The 19,286-nt window shown below is 37.9% G+C and overlaps 1 protein-coding gene across 3 annotated transcripts in view; it reads left to right on the top strand.

Moving 5' to 3' along the window:
- Positions 1 to 17,003, top strand: part of LOC150084652 (ubiquitin thioesterase OTUB1) — a 297,048-nt gene extending 280,045 nt beyond the window's left edge. Inside the window, exon 9 of one of the 3 annotated variants that reach the window (XM_090375384.1) lies at positions 16,447 to 17,003. In XM_090375384.1, coding sequence (XP_090231510.1) covers positions 16,447 to 16,641 — 195 coding nt within the window. In that variant the 3' untranslated portion in view covers positions 16,642 to 17,003. The remainder of the gene's footprint in view (positions 1 to 16,446) is intronic. The other 2 variants (XM_090375383.1, XM_090375385.1) reach the window with 2 other exon arrangements.
- Positions 17,004 to 19,286: the final 2,283 nt, after the last annotated feature.

The raw sequence follows: 19,286 nt of genomic DNA, 5'->3' as shown, positions 1-19,286 counted from the left end.
GAAAGTAAATGCAGAGAACTTAAGCAGCTTATGCAGTATTTCTGAAGAAGAGTATAAGCAGATTATATATATCAGGAGAAACTGGGAGTATATATCAGCCCAGGAGAAACTGGGAGTAAATACAGACAAGAGAGAGGAGGAAGAAGAATGCTTTCAGAGAATTGTCAAACAAACTGTTTCACTGTTCTCTGAAAGCTTGTTGAATAATACTCCTGAATTAATATAGATTTCAATGAGATGGTTATAAAATTAGAACTGATCTCACAAACTTTCCAAGGACTAACATAACATTTCATGTCAAACTTCTTTTTCCATGTTCAGTAATGCCTAGACGTTTAAAAACTTTGATGATTATGTTAAGATAACTCAAATTTTATGAAAAAAAGTGAAATTGTGTCTCTTGGATCCAATTTTGATGAAATATTGGTTGCTATACATACATGCAGAGCTCAGCTCCTCCTTCGGAGCAAGAGTCAGACTATTTATTTTAATAATAGAATCATTAATAATCATATCATAAAACACATCTCTCTCTCTCCCTTCCAAAATAAGGGGAAAAATCTAGACTACCCCACATTCACATATCCATACTGCTCAAAAGTGGGTGAAATGGTATCTTGAGTCAAAAATTGTGAAATGGTTAAGAGTTTACCATTAATTATTTTGACAACTTCAAATTCAAATAGAGAAATGATATGTGCAGTTCTGTCAGAAGTTTTAGACCAGATATGACTAAACGTGGATCACGTGCATCCTGTTCTTTCATATTGTTTGACTGTAGAATGATAATGTTATGCCCCTGTCCCTCAAAGATTAAAACTAGTATGTCACAGAATATATAGTTTCACAATTGACTTTTGAAAATATCCATTTATAGTAATACAGTAAACTGTTTAAAATATGGCACTCTCTTGGATTGAGTGATGCCAAATTTTAAATTTTCCAGATTTTAGAGAAGAATATCTAGTGGTTGAGCAATTTTAGAGAAGCTCATTTCAATATATAGTAATCATAAACATCTGAACTTGATTTACATCTTTAAACATTTATAATGACTCTAATTTATAAAACATTTATAATACTGTAGATAATGTCCACATCTACTACTACAAGTTCAGCTGCACACACATACACAATCCCAGATTCTCTGACTCAAAAGAAACACCTATCTGAAGGTGAAAGACCAAGACACCGTAAATTCGGTGACGTACAGGCTGATCACCTGTCTGTAAGATCCTGACCAGCTGAATAACCAAGAAGATATCAGACCACTTGGAGAGTCAGAACATCATGGCTAATAGTCTAGCAGCAGAAAAGATGTAAGCAGATTAGCAAAGGCTGCAAGAAGCAATTGACCAGATGCAGCAGTTATGGAGCAAGCATACAAGAAACACCACAACCTGTACATGATCTACATTGACTACTGCAAGGCCTAATTCTGTCTCCCATAGGTGGCTGATAGAGAGACTGAAAATCTGCACAAAGTCGACCCAACGCTGACACTCTTCCTAGAAACAACCATGGTGAAGTGATTGCTTCTCGATCACCATCAAGGTTGAGAACATCATGACCAGACTAATCCCAGAAGAGGAATTTTTCAGGGAGATTCTCTGAGTCCACTATGGTTCTGTCTAGCACTCAGCCCACTGTCCACCATGCTCAACAACGAGTGCAGATATACCCTTAAAGAAGGGAGGAAGAGCCTGTACACCCTCTCTCTCATCTGATGTACATGGATGACATCAAACTCTATGCCACAATTGAGAATCAACTCTAACAGTTACTCAGGATCACCAAAAGAGTTCAGCACTGACATCAGGGTGCAATTTGGCCTAGACAAATGCAAGACTTATGGATGATATCAAGGGAAACCAGCTGAAGACTGTTGAAGAGGTTGAAACCATGATAGATCAAGGCTGATTGGTGCAAACATGGTCACAGCCATAAACACCTATGCAGTTCCAGTACTGCTGAACTCCTTTGGAATCATAGATTGGACCAACACTGAGCTGGAGGAAATTATGAGATCAACCAGGATAATGATGACCAAGAGATGCCAATACCATCTGAAGCCAGGTATCGATAGACTGATAATAGCCCGGAAATGAAGATGGAGGCGTTTTGACGGACCTCATCGAAGAGAAGAAGCCAATTAAGACCCAGCAGGATTACTTCCAAGAAAACACAGCACCAATCTGCTCTGCCATAAGAAAGATAAACAAACTGCACATGCCACTCTACCTTAACAAGGAAACCCCACTTACAGAGATAGAAGAAACAAAGATAGAAATATAGGAGAAGAAGGCACTCCGCTGCAGACACCATGGTGTCTTCCATCACTACTACTACATAGATAAGATGACTTTTAACGGATGGTTCACGATGGAGAAGCTCTTCCCAGAGACCAAAGGATTCAGGCTCAACACCAGAAACTACAGGAAATACATCAGCAAGGAGCCTGGAATAACAAGTGACAAATGTTGACGATTCCACCTGGCCCAGAAACAATCCAGCACATCACTGCAGGATGCAAGGTGATCACCCAGACAGAGCACATTCATGGACATGGTCACCAGGACAATACATCAAAACTAGCACAAAAATACCACTTTATCAAAGAAGGATCTAAAGCTCACCATGCTCAACCGACTCAGTGCAATTGCAAAGAAATGCGAAAACTTGATGACCGACAAGCACTTCTGTAACTTAATGAGAATGACCAATGACAAGCAAAGATTCTACTCGTACACATAATTTGGAGTCTGTTATCTCCCAATAGCGAACCAATCAAATATTCTTGACTGGCCCAGCCGGTTACAGAAAAACGTTTATAATTCACTTCTTGATGGAAATATACAACCCCTTCAGTAATACAGATGGATACTGTTACACCTACATTACATTCGCTTCAACTGGTAAGACCGAAGTGCAATGATTTGATTTTGGATGTGCTCAGAGCTGGCAATGTAATGTAATGATTTTGGATGTGCTCAGAGCTGGCATAAACCAGCTCTGAGCACATCCAAAATGGCATTCTTTTTTCTAGATCAGACGACATACATGAGGGGGACATAAATTCAAATTGAGGAAGGATGGTTGCAGGATAGATGTGTGGTTGATTGCTGGAACAAAATTCTATTTGTTTTTGTGAAAGTGGGTAGTTTGAATAAATTCAAGAAAGAACTACACAATTTCTTGGAAAGGATGGATGGGCAACATGGTTAGTTAGTCTATTTATTTATTATTATTATTTTTTTTTGACGAAGCTTGCTTTCTTTCATCATTTGCCACTATTGATACTAATACTAAATATTTATTAAATAATGTAATGTATTGTAATAGTAAAATTTTTGCTTAAAATGAAAATTTCTGAAGCTAAAAGTAAATAAGGTGACATTGGATCTATCCAGTTAAAAGCAGAAAAATAGTTATGATGCAAACCTTTAGTCTTAATGAAGAGAGAGAGAGAGAGAGAACCCTTGGATTTAGAGGAGATGTGTGTAAATGTGCCTCCTGTTCACAAAGAGGTGCCTCCGTAGCCAGGTGGGCAGGAGCAGCAGTGCGTAGCACATGCTTCTTGATTAGACCGGGGTTCGAGCCCGTGAACACCAAATACGGAGGATGCGGAAAGGTCAGGGAATGACCCCCGCATATCCCCGGAGCAACATGGCCTTAGTTGCTAATGCTCCTAAAAACCAAATAACCAACAACCTGTTCACAAAGAGGATCAAAGAGCAGTGTGAGCAATTATAGACTTGTAAGCTTGACTTCTGTTCCAGGGAAAGTAATGTAATCAGTGGTTAGGGAAGTATTGTAGAATAATCTTAACAGGAATGAAATTATACAGAAATCACCACATGGGTTTTTTTTTTTTTGGCCGGGGGGAAGCTGACCAATTTGATTAATTACTTTGATGCAAACAGTAATTTTCACATATATATATTTCGGTAAAGCTTTTGAACTCTCCCACACAAAAGCCTGCGGTACAAATTGGAGTAATGCATCATTACTGGCAATGAGTTACTCCTGTGTATAAAGGGATGGTTAAGTGGCAGAAATGGGCACTGCTATTCTTGGACTAATGTCGGATTCCTCACATTTCAGTCTTGGCCTTTACTGTTTACAATGTTTATTTTTATTGATTTAGGCATAGCATGCTTATTGTCTGAGTTTACAGATGATACAAAGGTTCTCAGGGTTATTAATGACAGTAATTGTGGCATTCTACTGCAGCCAGGAAAATTAGGTAGATTAGCTGAGATATGGCAATTGAGATTTAACATTGGTAAATGCAAGGTATTGCATATGGGTGAGTAATCTTTGAATAACATACCAATTATGTGGTACTACATGGAAGGTGTTGGAGAATGAAAGAGATCTAGGTGTAATTATACAGTTTGATAAGAAATTCTCTGACCAGTGTGGGCACTCTGCTAGAACAGCTCGTGGTTCTGGCAGTGATATACAGGAACTTTACCAGTGGGGACAGAAGGGTATCCCATTATAAGGCAATAGTTATGCTGCATCTTAAGTACTCCATACAGGTCTGGAAACCTCATTTTGAGAAAGATGTGGATCTCTTTTGCAGAGAAGAGAAACCAGATTAGTTCCCTCTACACAAACATTTTTGGTTCTGCAAATTGCAGTGATTAGCAACTGTGTACTTTCGATGAGACCTGAATGAAGTGCTTAAAGGCTTTAAATGGATTGAGTAAACTTAATGATGGTATTTTTTCTTGGAGAACACACATATGGGGGAACAAATATAAATTAAAAATGGATAGCTGTAGGATTCATGTTGAAATTTGCTGTTCAGCCAGAGAGTAAATGATTGTTGGGCCAAATTAGCACCTATTGTTGTGGAAGTGGGTAGTTTCAATAAATTTGAGGGATAATTATACATATTGTTAGATGGAGAGATTAAGTGAATAGTTCCCCCAACGGCTGATGCTGTTTAAACTTGTTACTTGCATCATTTGCCACTACTAGAATTTGCATTTGCAAGTGTCATATTTTTGTCACTTAAAGCACCTTAGTGTTAAGGATATGTGGTCATACTGGTCAGTGCATACCCAACTATGATTAAATTAGGAGACAGTAGTATATTGAAAGTAAGGATTAGGTTTATGGTGAGGAATAGATTGAATTTTCATCCCTGTGAGTGCATATTTGTTTTCCGTTTGTCACTCCTTGCAATTTTAGCTAAGAACAGATTTTCCTCTTCGGAATCATCAGAAGGATCTCCCATTCAAGATCATGTTATGAGATAAGTGTCTTATGTAGTGTTACTGTGATTGATCCCCCCCACCCCCAATAGAGGTAGTTTGGAGGAGCTGTTGTGTTTTTCACAGTTTGTTTTGATTAGGACGTGAAAAGCATATACAGGCTATAAAGTTTGCAGACGATCAGGCCATACTAGCAGGTTGCCCTGCTACGCTGCAAAATATGATCAGAAGTCTAAATAAGAAAGTGCTGCAGTATGGAATGAAGATAAACGTGATAAAAAAAAGGCAGTGATGATTGGTAAAAGATCAATTTCCTTCCAAGTTGAGATCAGTGGATAAGAATAGAACAGGTAGATCACTTTAGGTATCTGGGGTAGTTATTTGTACAGGACATTTCATGGCAAAATAAACTTTCAAGAATAAATTATTGTTGATTATATAGAAGATGTTGTGACAGGAAATTAGGAAGAAGAAGATAATAATGACATATATCTGGTCATTGGCACTATATGCAGCAAAGACATGGATTCTTACAAAGAGAGACAAAAAGAGACTTGAGGCCTTCAATATATGGTGTGCCAGCACCATATCTTGAAACAAAGGAAAATTCTATGTAGAATAATATCAACTAGACTCAAATTTGTGGGCCACGTGACTTGAAAGTGGTTGGACTGTTTTGAAAGAGAGAGCAGGAATTATAGAAGCGAATTCAGAAGAACAGTGCCCATTGAAGTATCTGTAGAAAAGGCATGCAGCAGAAACAGTATGACGATGCGACAGAGAGTGGAGAAACTCTGTTAGAGATGAGTCATTAATTAACATAACTGCCCTCTTCCGAATGGAAACTAAAAACCTGAGAGAGGTTTTGGGGGCACCACCTCAGATGTGAGAACAATATCCATGGAAGGACGGATTTGCAATTTATACAGGAAAAGTAGCATGTGAAAGAGAAAACCAAGTGTTTCAGATGAAGAGGAAACAATATTTGTAATGTGCTTGTGCCAAGTGAGATTAGAAGTCAGGGTAATTCCCAAAAGAGAGATATCATCTTGCCTAGAAATCAGAGTGTCACCAAAGATAAGCATAGGAGCAGAAGAATCCTTTTTGTGAGATATAAGACAGAACTGAGTTTTAGAAGGATTGTAATCAACTAAGTTGTCTTTGCCCCACTGGAGGATTATCTGGAGATCGGCATTTAAGGAATTGGTAGCAGATTTTCGAGAAGTTGAAGCTGATTGAGCAGGACAAGGTTTCTCGAAATGGAAAGTGGAATGCAGTGTGCTATCATCGGCAAAACTATGGATAGGATTTCCAGTCAATGGAAGAAGGTCATTAATATACAAGAGAGGAAAAGAGTGGGGAAAGAACTGAACCTTGGGGGACATTATTGTGCCCACCAGCATTAGTGGAGAAGTTAGAAGACAGAAAGCCATCTACCATCACCCTCACTCAGTGAACGGTCAGAGAGAAAACTGGATAACCAGTTACCATACGACAAACATGATCAAAAGACTTTGAGATGTCAAAAGTAACTGCTTGTACGTCACTGAACTTTTTCATTGAATTTGTCCATAAATGGGTAACATAAGCCAGAATATCACCTGTGGATTGACACCAACAGAATCCATACTAGCGATCGTTGATCAAATGGAAGGTTTCTGGATAGTTTAAGAGTGGGTGGTTAATTTATTTCTCCATTACTTTAGAAAGAGTAGAAATAATTGCAATGGGACAAAAATTGGATGGGAGGGATTTGTCAACCTTTTTTTTGGAACTGGCTGGATATGAGCAAATTTCCAAGCAGCAGGAAAAATACCTTTGGAATAAGAAAGTGAAAAAATGTGGCAAAAAACAGGAGTAAGTTCAGGAGTGCAGGTTTCGAGAACTAGTGAAGAAATACCATCAGGACCTGGAGCTTTCTTAGCATCAAGATTCATCAAACTCCTTATGACGGAAGACCACAGGAGGCATTGATTGGAGCTTGCTGGGAATGGTGGGAAGTGTTTTACCAATATCACTAATACATGATTTGGAAGAAAAATGGGATGTTGGACTGGTTTTGACAGAGGTGGGAGCAAAGACGGGCGAAAGTTGTGACCAATAGCTTTGGCAAGAGACCAGAATGCTCAACTACCATTAGGGCAAGAAGCAAGTTTTCTACTCTTAGCCTGTTCGGAATCTAGTTTGGACTCATTAATAACTGCTTTACAATTGTTGTGAGCTCTGGTGTAAGCAGAAAATGAAACTGAAGAATCGGAAACAAGCCAATTACGATATGCAACATTCTTTTCTTGAACAGCCTTAGCATATTTATAGGAAAACCAAGGTTTGGATAAAGGACAAGATTTTAAGGTGGAGTATGGAATAAAGGATTCCATTCCTACAAGAATAATTTCACTGACACGATCTGAGCAAACATTGACATCAGGAGTTTTGAAACAGTAATCCAACCAAGGAAAAGAAGAAAAGAATTCTCCCAAGTCATCCCATTTTGCATTCTTGTAATGCCAAAGAACAAGAGGTTGGGAATAGCCATGAGATAAAGGTTCCATTGGAGAAGAGACAATCACCAAGTTGTGATCTGAGGTGGCTAAAGGACTACTCACTTCGACTGTGTACTTAGAAGGGTTGTTTCTGAGAAAAAGATCAAGCATGTTGGCTATATGGTTAGAATTGTCAGGTATTCTGGTACGTAAATGAACAATCTGTGCGAGGTCATTAGTAATTGCAAAAGCCTGAGCATCACAACCAGCTGGGTCGGTGTGACTAGAAAACGGAAGCCAGCTGGAGTTGTGAACATTAAAATCACCGAGGAAAATTACCTCACTGTTAGGAAAGTTGGACTGGAAATCAAGTTGCAAACAGAGGAAGTCAAAGAGCTCCAAGTGATTAGTGGAGTTAGGAGAATGGTAGAGACAACAGATGAATGAGGTAGAGAGATTTTAAGCCAGAGGAGATTATAAATTACCAAGTCTCTGATAGGGAATATCGGAACGGACATATGCACAAGTACCACCTTTGAAGTGAAAGGAATCATACAGCAAATAATTTTCGCAACTGAGATGAGCAGTAGTTGAATCAACCGATAACTGAGATTCAGAAACGGATAATTCAGAAAAAGTACATGGAGTGTGGCAGACTGTAAGTGGGAATGGGCATCATTGAGATTAGAACTGAGACCGCGTATATTTGTGAAATGAACAAGGAAGTGTTTGGGAGGTTTAGATCTTTTCGTAGATAAGTGTGCTCTATTAATTTGACAATTCATGGTGCATTAAATAGAAGAAAAAGTGGGGGGGACATGCTGTATGAAGTAGTGAAATGTTTGGATATGGCGTACAAATGGTAAGAATATACCCAGATCCTTGACATAACATGGCCTCGACAATGCCCCATCCCCGCATACATACTGCTCAGACTCCCTCCAGTCACTATCTGGCAGAGTAGAGGCACCAAGATTATACACTAGCTGATCCAGAAGCCTCCTAGAGAGTTAACGATAGGTAACTCTCTAGGAGGCTTCCAGGTCAACTATCTAGTGGCCGGCTTGTGAACACCATTTTTAAAGCTGTACCCTCGAAATATAAGGAAGTTTGGATCTCGCCAAGGTGTTCATCATAATCTTAAAGGGCATCAATCACACATGATGGAAGAGATGGGGGAAAAGTTGACTGGAACGTTGCTCTGGAGACTAAACATGGGTTCCACCACTTCAAGCCTCCAATAAGCAAAGTGGTGGTATTGCACCGGTTGAAGAGTCATCTACCACCTAGTACTGCCTGGTAACTTAGAGGGGCTGCATTCCTCTGTGTGGTGTGGGTGCCACACCTCGATCCCTGCTTATGTTGGTTCACACCTGGGTGGTCACCCATAGTGTGCTTGCGCATGGGGATTATACCCAGGATTACTAACATTCTTACCACTTCTGGTAGGACTGTTAGTAATTGTGGGTTTGCTTCTGGGAGCCATGGAGGGGAAATACCCTAGGGGAAGACCAAAAAATACCTTCATCAGGACATTGCTGGATAAAGCAGGACTTCAAATTTTAGAAACTAAAACAAATGGCATAGGAAGAGGAAGATGGAGACAGCTCATCAGCGCTACTGACCAGTCAGAAGACTGAATTGATGGTGATGAGGACATCCCTAGAATGCATCCTTTTCGAGAGATTTGAAGGCTCTGGCAACCCTTCTTGGATGAAGAATGACATTACCCAATGAGCATTTTCCTTCAGCATTTTCCGAAGGAAAATGCATCTCATCAGGAATCTAGGCGGTGGATCTGATGGAGGGATTGTCTTCTGTTCTGGAACTCTGGCTTGGAGCTAGTATGCTCATTTCTATCATTTTTTTCTTATAGGGACTGTTTTGGGGGGGGGGGGGAGGTTTCGCTTGCTTAACCTCCTTTGTGACTAGATTTCAGACTAGCTTATATGTACCGTATGGTTCTGTGTTGTCTGATAATTTATATACATTCCATGCATCTTTCTTTGCCACAAGTCTTCTTAGTTCATTTGACTTCCATTTAGGCCTAAACTTTGAACACTATTTCTTTAGTTGGTATGAAAGGCCTAGTAACTTTCAAGGTTAATTATTTAAATGCTTCCCATTTGGCGCCTCCGTAGCCAGGTGGGCAGGAGCAGCAGTACGTAGCACACACTTCTTGATTAGACCGGGGTTCAAGCCCGTGACCACCAAATACAGAGGATGTGGAAAGGTCAGGGAATGACCACCACATATCCCTGGAGCAATATGGCCTTAGTTGCTAATGCTCCTAAAAACCAAATAACAACAACAACATCAATTTTTACCCGCTCATCAAAATTTTGTGTAATCTTAAATGGATTACTGATATACTCTGTTGGCACTGCAGGGCTTTCCTCAATATTATCACAACACCTAGCTGAATAAACTGGCTTTATGAAAACAGTTTTTGATTTCTTGTTCTTCTAATCCCAAGCACTAACCATTATATGCATTACATCTAATAAGTTAATTCTTTTTGCTGTGTCCTGAGCTTGGGCATTGTCACTTTCTTCAATTTCTGCAGTATTTTTTTCTTGCATTGCACTTCCGTACAGTGTTTTGAAAACCTTTATGATTCCTTGATCCTAAGGTTGGACTATGGATGTTGTATCTGCTGAAAGAAATAAGAGGTTTGTGTCATCCAGCTACACATTGAGATGAGCTGTTCTCTAAGGTAAGCACAATTTTTTACTGACTTTCAATAATTCTCTGTCCTATTCCTTCAGAAAATCATTGAAAATTTGAAACATCCATGCATTTGTGTTGCTCTTATATTTAACTGTTAGGTTTTTCCATCCCCTCTGAAGACATGGATGCCTACTTTTCTCAATTACGAAAAGCCTTTTAAGTATGCCCTGGCATTGCTCTTCAATAAACACTAGCTTCATCAGTGTTGAAAATACAGTCAGGACTAAATTCTTCCAGTAAATTAATTAAGATATTTTCCACCCATTTTTGTGCTGAACCTGTATCCAAGTCTGATTTTTCTCCATGAAATAATTTATGCACATTGTTGTGTTTCCCATTCCACCTACTTAGCCACCTATCTGTAGACTTAAAATTGTAACAAATGGGTCAGGTGTACTGGGGTCCATGGTTGAAATAACATACACGTATAAGTTATAAATCCAGTTTAATGTAAAAATACAAATATATGCTAACAGGCAGTAGCTTTCGAGACTGGCGTGTCTCTTCATCAACTGAAATTCAAATACAAATACAACGGATAAGTGATGAGCTGAGTGAGGCACGTTAATCATGTGCCATTGTTGTTGCATGGACGTGTGCTGCTTTTACTCCACTGATCATCTAACATTAAAACGGTTGTCTCTAGGATGGGGTGTAGACGTATGCTTTTGTGGCGGTTTATTGCCTTTGGATTGTTTGATATGTTAAGTGACTCTAGCCATAGGCGGTGGCGAAAGTGTCGTGAGTGGTCTACTATTTCAAAGTCACGTTTGGGATCAAGATCGTGGTTGGTGGCCCAAAAATGTTCCGCGACTGCGACTGGTCAGTTTCGGCATGTTCCATAATGCGATCTTGGAGATGCCTTGACAGTTTCTCCTATGTAGAAACTGTCACAGTCTCTACAGGTGATGCGATATACTACATTTCTGCGTAAGACAGGTGTGACAGGGTTTTTCGCACTGGAGACAAGTGAATGTAGGTTCCTGCAGGGTAACTGCATGCATTTGATGTAATTTCTAAGAACCTTCGAGATCCGTCCTGACACGCCTGGATAATAGGGAATGTAGGCGGACGATATACCGTCTTGGTTCGGTGGTCTTGGGTGAGATGCGAGTTTTTGTGCCTGTAATAGGCACCTGCCTAGCACATGGGATGGGTAACCACATTTGGTTAGGTCCGCCTTAACACGGGAGATCTCGTTACGCCTAATTGCATCAGTGCTGGAATGGCTCCAAGCCCTGGAGAATAGGGTGCGGGCAGTGCTATTGAGATGATTTGGTGCGTGGCCGGATCTGTAGTTAGTGAATTGACTGCACCACACAGGTTTGCGGTATACTGAAGTCTCTAGATGTAGGCCTACACGATGCACTAGGACATCCAGGAACAAGAGCACATCGTTGACTTCTAACTCTATGGTGAACTTGATGAAATTAGATAGGGAGTTGAGGTATTCCAGTAGTGCTGTTTCAGAGCCACGTGGTATTATGGTAAAAATATCAACATATCTACACCATGTTGTAATAGGTATAGGTGGGTTCCGGTGAATCCGCTCCTCCAGATCTTCCATGGCGATGTTGGCTACTACGGAACTAACAGGGGCACCCATAGCAGTGCCATGTACCTGCTGATAGACTGAATCCTCAAAAGTGAAGATGCTGCTTGATAAGCATATATTGAGGGTGGTACAGATGTCATCAGTGGATAGTGATGTCCTGGATTGGAGGCTTAAGTCGTTCTCGAGAAGCCTTCTGGCGCAGTGCACGGCCTATTGGACGGGAATTGAAGTGAATAAAGAAATCACATCAAATGATGCCATGACGGTGTTTTCAGGGATTGACAGGTCCTTAATGAGGTGGATGAATTCACTGCTATTTTTAATGGTGTGTGGGGTATTTCCTACAAGAGGTGAGAGGAGGCGCGCGATATGCTTTGACAGTTCATACGTTGAGGCACTGCAGCACGACACTATTGGTCTGAGGGGAATACCTGGTTCATGGATCTTTGGTAATCCATAGAATTGCGGTAGTTGGCAGCCAGTAGCACATAGAAGACACTGAGTTGTAGTCGAGATCTTATCTTTAAACCATGTGTGGACGAGTTTATTGACATGTGTCTCTAGACGTTTTATAACTTATACGTGTATGTTATTTGAGGCTTAAAATTGTTTAAACCCAGTTAATTTGCATATTCCTTCCCTTCCCTAGGATATTACTACTGATAGGAGCATTTTTAAATTTTAAATGTGAACCATCTCAGAAACACTTCTTCCACAAGTTCATTCTTTTCCTTTTCAGGTTGTCATTCTCAGCCACTCCCAATTCATGTGATTTTCTAGTCTTTAAAAGTTTACACAAAGAGGCTGTGAAACACTGAGTTTTAATAAGTACTTTGAATTTTGTTCTTTTCATTCAAACTTAAATCTCTGTTTCTGTGACATTCTATTTTAAAAAAAAATAATAATAAATCATGGCTCAATTCTTGACAGACATCTTTTGCAAACTAAACTCAAGTCTATTCACAGAAAGCAGACAGTGGATACAGTACATACACACTGTGAGATCCCATGATCAATTGTGAGTAAACTACAAATGTTTGGGCAGTGTTAAAAGGTACTGCTTTCATGTGACAAGGGACGAGGTCATAAACATTATTTGGCATGGTGAGGGTTGTAAATAATCAACTTTGACTTAAAAAAGACACGATTTTAGGTATTCTGGAAGACATTTCTTCTAATTGAAACAAAAAAGGATAACATGAAATAGCATTACGATCATATAAAGTGACAGAATGTACATACACTGTAATATAAATGGTTTTGGATTTGCATTTTTGATTGTAATAAGTGGCTGATAACAATAACCAGCAATAACATTAACTGGCAGTCACTGTATTTTAATTCCTGGGCCATTTTGATAAAGGCACTTGAGATTTTTATGACAGGTGATCTTGGATTTAGTGAGACTTTCAGCAGAATTGTTTAGGAGTCCATGTTTGTGCGGTCTAGCATGGCCTTTAGTTCACCTAGGAGGAGGAGGGTTCAATCTCAGTAGAGTGATAAGCTAGATTATTATTACATACAGTAGACTCTCGATTTTTTGGGATAGATGGTAAAAAACAAATCCCGGTTAATTTCAAAATCCAAAAGTCCCTGACATGCATAAGAGATACCTTCCAGGACTTCTTACTTCATCGAGTTTTACATAACTCGGGAATGACTAGTAACATATTACTACTATATTACTGTTGACAAATCTGAATTCAGCACGATACTTGTTAATGTTGGACCATTTTCATACATCCTTATTATTTTAATTTTCTGATTCAACTTGATCACTTTCCTTTTCTTCATAGATTTCCTAGTACTGCTGTCACTTATTCTCTTAGTCTGTTAAAATGAAATTTTCTGTAAAAAACTTTACAGGGTTAAGGCGAAAACTCACTATTATCACCCCGCACGAACTCACATTTTACTAAAGCACATTTCTGGAGGTCAATAAAAAGCAATTTGCACTTTCCGTTTTATTGGGCTTTTCTGTTAGTGCATCTAATTATAAACGGGTAGTAAACTTGATCTTATTGCATTTGCGATAATACCGATAGCTGGAATTCTCTGGATTTTTACATTATTATGGTGAAATGTGTGTCCCCTTCACTGAAATCTTCAGTCGTAAATAATTATAAGAATCCTCTTTTTTTCCTATTTTTTCGCATGTTACTCTGATCTCACTTGTACAATTTGGTTGCTTATTATTATTATTTTTTTGTGTTTTAAATTTTAGAATCCTAAAAAAAATGAGTGAAAACAAATTTACGTAAATCCATAGTTACATAAGTCAGGGACTTACTGTATAGAAAAATGTTCAGCAACCTACGTAAAAAATATAGTGAGAGATAAAAACTTACCAGGTACTACTCGTGTGTCCAATACGATGCTTTCCTTTATTTTTTGCGATGTTGATTTTAAATCGAATAGCTTCCATTTATTTTTTACAATGTCAAAATGTCGCGTATGGTTTGGTCACCAACGTTATAATGGTTCATTAGAGATTTAATGGATGCACCATTTTCAAACTTTTGAATAATTTCAAATCTTTGTTTAACTGAAAGTTTTAACATCTTGGCTGGTGAAAGCTGAGGAGGGGGGACATCTGGGGCATGATTTCTGTTTAAATACAATTTAATCAATCACCAATGAAAATTAATAAAATTTATCAATCAATTGACAATACTACACTAAGATAATAGATTCCTAAATACAGTGATACATATTATGCTATCAAGTTTTACATTATATCTTGCGCTATCAAGTTCTAGATATGCATTGCACTATACTGATGTGATTGTAGTTTTATATTATCTATATCCATACTAAAAAGTAAAAATCTTTCTTAGCTAAAAACAAACAGAAAAAATATATATGGCTGAAAAGTAATAGGACCTTTGAGCTACTTATTTATCACAATTAGACTCTAATATAGCACTGAACCCCTAGTTATGTGTTACGATATTTGTGCCAAAACAGTGATACAACTGTGTTCCTGACTAATCTGGTTGCTTTTCTCTGCACCCTTTTCAAGATATTGACATCCTTCCTAAAATGAATTTACTCAAATATAGATTTACTCAAGATTTGGCCTAACCATTGCTTTCTATATTGGAATAAATCATTGTTCTAACCTTTGTTCATCTGTAAACATAGACATTAAGCCTGATATGCCTTCATCAATATCATTAATAAATACAGAAAACAACAATGGGCACAGCGTTGAATCGTGAGGAACTCAACGAATGAACTTTGGTCCATTATGAGTCCAAGATGAGGAGTGCCTATTTATAACCACCCTCTACCATTCAGCCATCCCTTTATCCATATCGGTAACTTGACAAATGCCAGACGGCTCTAATTTGTAAAGCAGTTTTTCAGTTGGAATGGGGTCAAAAACTTCTCTGACATCTAAGTATATATTATCAAAATTATTTTTTGCATAAGTTCCTTTGTTACTGCATCTTAGTAGCTAAAACAGATTGGTCATCTCCCTTAGCAAACCTATACTGCTGTGATTTTCTGTATAATTTCATTCCTCTCAAGATGATCCTGTAATATTTCTTCAACCAGTAACTCCCTTATTTTCTCTGAGCAAAGGTCAAGCTTACAGGTTTGTAATTGCTCATTTTACCCTTTGATCTCCCTTTGTGAATAGGAGAGGCATTTGCACAACTCAAATCTCTAAAACCCTCCCCTAAATTATTATTATTAATAAATATTGAAAAGAACAGTGGACCCAGCATTGAAAACTGAGTACTTGGTCTAATAACATGAGACCAGGAAGAGCAGATTAATTGATAATTGATAACCCTCTGTTTTCTGGCACTTAACCAACCATTTATCTATTGCAGTAACTTTCCTCAAATACAAAATTGCTGCATTTGTACAGCAGTCTTTCATGTGGAACAGCTTAAAATTTTTTACTGGAATCTAAGTATATGATGCCAAATTATTTTTTGCCTGCAATAATTCTTTAATCACAGATTCCATTATTTTCCCAAGAACAGAAGCCAAAAACTTATAGGTCTGTAGTATCACCTGTAAAGAGGAGAGACATTTCTGCATCTCCAGTCTATAGGAACTTAACTCCTATGAAACAAGGATCTTCTCCTAATTATGGCCATAGGTTTGCTTTACCTACTGGTGCCTTATTTACTTTTGTGTTTCAAACAATTTCTTTTTCACTTTCTTCCCAGTTATAACTTGATATACTTCTTGTATACTCATTCCTAAAACTTTTCCACATGTGAATGTATTTGTAAATGCAAAATATTTATTCAAATTTGTCAGCAACCACAACAGTATCATCAATAGTTATGCCGTTCATATTTAGTAGGCCAATGTTTTCATCCCTTTCCTTTTAGTATTAATGTAAGCAAAGTTTTTATCTTTTAAAGAACCTGATTGGTTACATTTTACTTAATTCTTACATTGATATGTATATACATATTTTCATTTTTAGGAAGTAGAGCCTATGTATAAAGAAAGTGATCATATTCATGTTATTGCCTTAACACTGGCCCTTGGTGTTGGAGTGAGAGTACAGTACATGGACCGTGGAATTGGTGGACAGGTCAATGCTCATGACTTTCCAGAAGATAAGGAACCACGAATTCATTTACTATACAGGCCAGGACATTATGATATTCTATACTGAAGGAATGCAGTTAGCTGTGTTAGGCATTCCATTGGATATAGTCGAGAGACATTTTTGCCAGTGTGATTTGAAGGGTTTACTTTCCGGGCTCCAAAATTTTCACTATTCAGTGTGAAAATATGACTTTTTTGGGCTAAGTGTGGTCAGTTTGTATTTAACAGAAATATAGACGATTTCAAGAAGGAAAAATTCTCTATTACTTTCCCACAAAAATACATCACTTTCATTCACTTCAAGGAAGATACTTGTGTTACTCATTGTTATGCAAAAAATTTGTTGTGGAGGTAATTGTCAAATATTGCTAGTAATTAATATATTTAACTTATTTCAGTTTATAATAATGTATTATTAATGCCAAAGCATAAAAATTATTTGATAATCAGAGCACTTTTCTAATGTTAAAGCACAGTTTGGTCAAACGTACGTAAGAAGCTTATATGAATATAATGATAGTTTTGGTTAATGTCTGTAATGAGCATTGGAAAGTATACCTTCACTGGTGAACAGTTTCCTGTGTAAATGCCTTTATAAATTAACTCTATTATTCTCATTTTTTTGAAAATTTCATATTAAAAAATAAACTTGTATAAATTTTTGCTTTATGTGCATTTCAGTTCATAATTTTATTTATTAAGTCATTATTACAAAAACTTCAGCTCAAATTATTTTGCAATTTTAGTATATAAACTTTATTCTTCTTGTGTGAATAAAATTTATGCACAAATGACAACATAAAATGAATCTTCTTTGGGATGATATGAAACTATCATAAAATATAATGTTAATGGTATAACTGAGAGGCATTTCAACACAGTTAAAAAAAAAGAAGCATTTCCACTGAACAACAATGTTTCTCCTCAAGCAAAATCATGTACAGTGCATGAATTGCTATAAATTTGCACTATTTTTTTTTCTTCTAAACTTCAGCTGCAATAGAAAAGGTAACATTTCTTAATTTTGAGGAAAGTCAATGGTGTTCTAGCGATGATTTATCAAATGTTATCCTGTACTGATAGGTCATAATCCCACTGTATAAGGCAATTGTAAGACCACATTTGGAATACTGTGTTCAGTATGAAGACCTCATCTGAAAAGAGACATTGAGCTTCTTAAAAGGGGTCCAAAGATGGGTAACTCGAATGGTGAGATCAGCAGGATGATGACCATATGAAGAAAGACTCCAATTATGTGTTACCGAGCTTGGCAACCAGGCACCTCAGAGGTGATCTGATTGGGGTTTATAAAGCTCTGACAGGGATTAGTAAAATGAATGAAGGTGGAATCTACTCTGTTTTTTTTTTTTTTTTTTTGGCCAGTGTAGCAAAGGCCTATGGCTTCCTTGCACTATTTGTCAAATACTGGTACTATATCTTTAAGTAAATTCCACATCAATATAGAGTGATCACCACCACCTAGTGGGGGTCTTTCATCTTCAGATTCATAGTGCAATAAGAAGCGCAAGTGATAATCAGACCAGTAATATTGTTTTCTGTCATTGCCTCTCTAATATACTAGTATAGGAAACAGTCATCCAATAAATCCACAACTTTCTTGCTATTATGTGAGTGATAACACAGCAAGTTCCTTTCAATATCTGAAAAGTTAAATCTCCCATTATAAAACTTTCCAATCTACTAGCCTGCACTCTGTATATCTGTACGGTTGTTCATTATGCTCATCACAATGCTTAGTCCTATAACACACTCCAACTCTCAATTTTGTTTTCCCAGTGCTTATGTCATACCAAACTTGCTCAGTATTGCAGTGGTCACCCATATCTGCTGAATTCACAGCCTTAGATTTTGTGCTTCTCAACTAAGAGCATACCCAATTCTAAACCACCCCATTCTGTTGGTCCTTTCTGTACATATTACTCACCATATTCAAATTTTGCATCCCTTAGTGACCATCTCTGATATCCAGCAGTGTCAGCATTTGATAATTTAACCAATAGTTGAGATTCATCATATTTATTTACTGTACTCCTAGCATTAATATACAGTCAAAGCTCTATATAACGAAGGGAATTCCTGGGAATGAGAAAACAGTCATTATATCAGAAGGGCATTATATCGATTGTTCATAAAATAGCATTAGGTTAATGAGAAATTGGCCAGGACCAACCACATTACTTAATTAGACGTTAATTAGAGGATCACTATAAAGAGCTTTGACCGTATATGCAAGTATCCATGCACCTGTCTTATTCTTAGTTACCTTGACATCTTGCTATCTAGGCTGCTGCATGTTCCAGTAGTAGTAGTAGTGCAAGAATCAATTACTTGTCTGCCTGTGGCTGTTGTTAATCTATTAGGCTGTGTATTACCCCCCCCAAGTTGGCAGTTTTCCGACCAACCTAACACTGTCTTGCTAGTATCAGCAAATATCCTTGCACCTCTTCTATTTAAGTGTATCCTATCCCTGTAAAAACAGTCTCTCCTGTTAACAGGCACAGACCACACCAAAGAATTCTACTCCACTTTACTGAGTCTTCAGGGCTGAATTAATTGATATGGCTCTCACTGTGTACTTCCTGTCATATCTGGGCAGAATTGAAGAAACTTTCAAATCTAATCCTATCTTGCAACTTTTCCTCGATGTTGCTCTGTAATGTAAGTCCTGAGATCTATTCTTAATATCATTAC

The sequence above is a fragment of the Mastigoproctus giganteus genome, chromosome 6 (assembly GCF_048544385.1).
Source record: "Mastigoproctus giganteus isolate SK-2022 chromosome 6, ASM4854438v1, whole genome shotgun sequence".
Classification (NCBI taxonomy): Eukaryota; Metazoa; Arthropoda; class Arachnida; order Uropygi; family Thelyphonidae; genus Mastigoproctus; species Mastigoproctus giganteus.
Note: the sequence above shows the minus strand (reverse complement) of the source record. Positions and strands in the feature narration are given on the sequence as shown.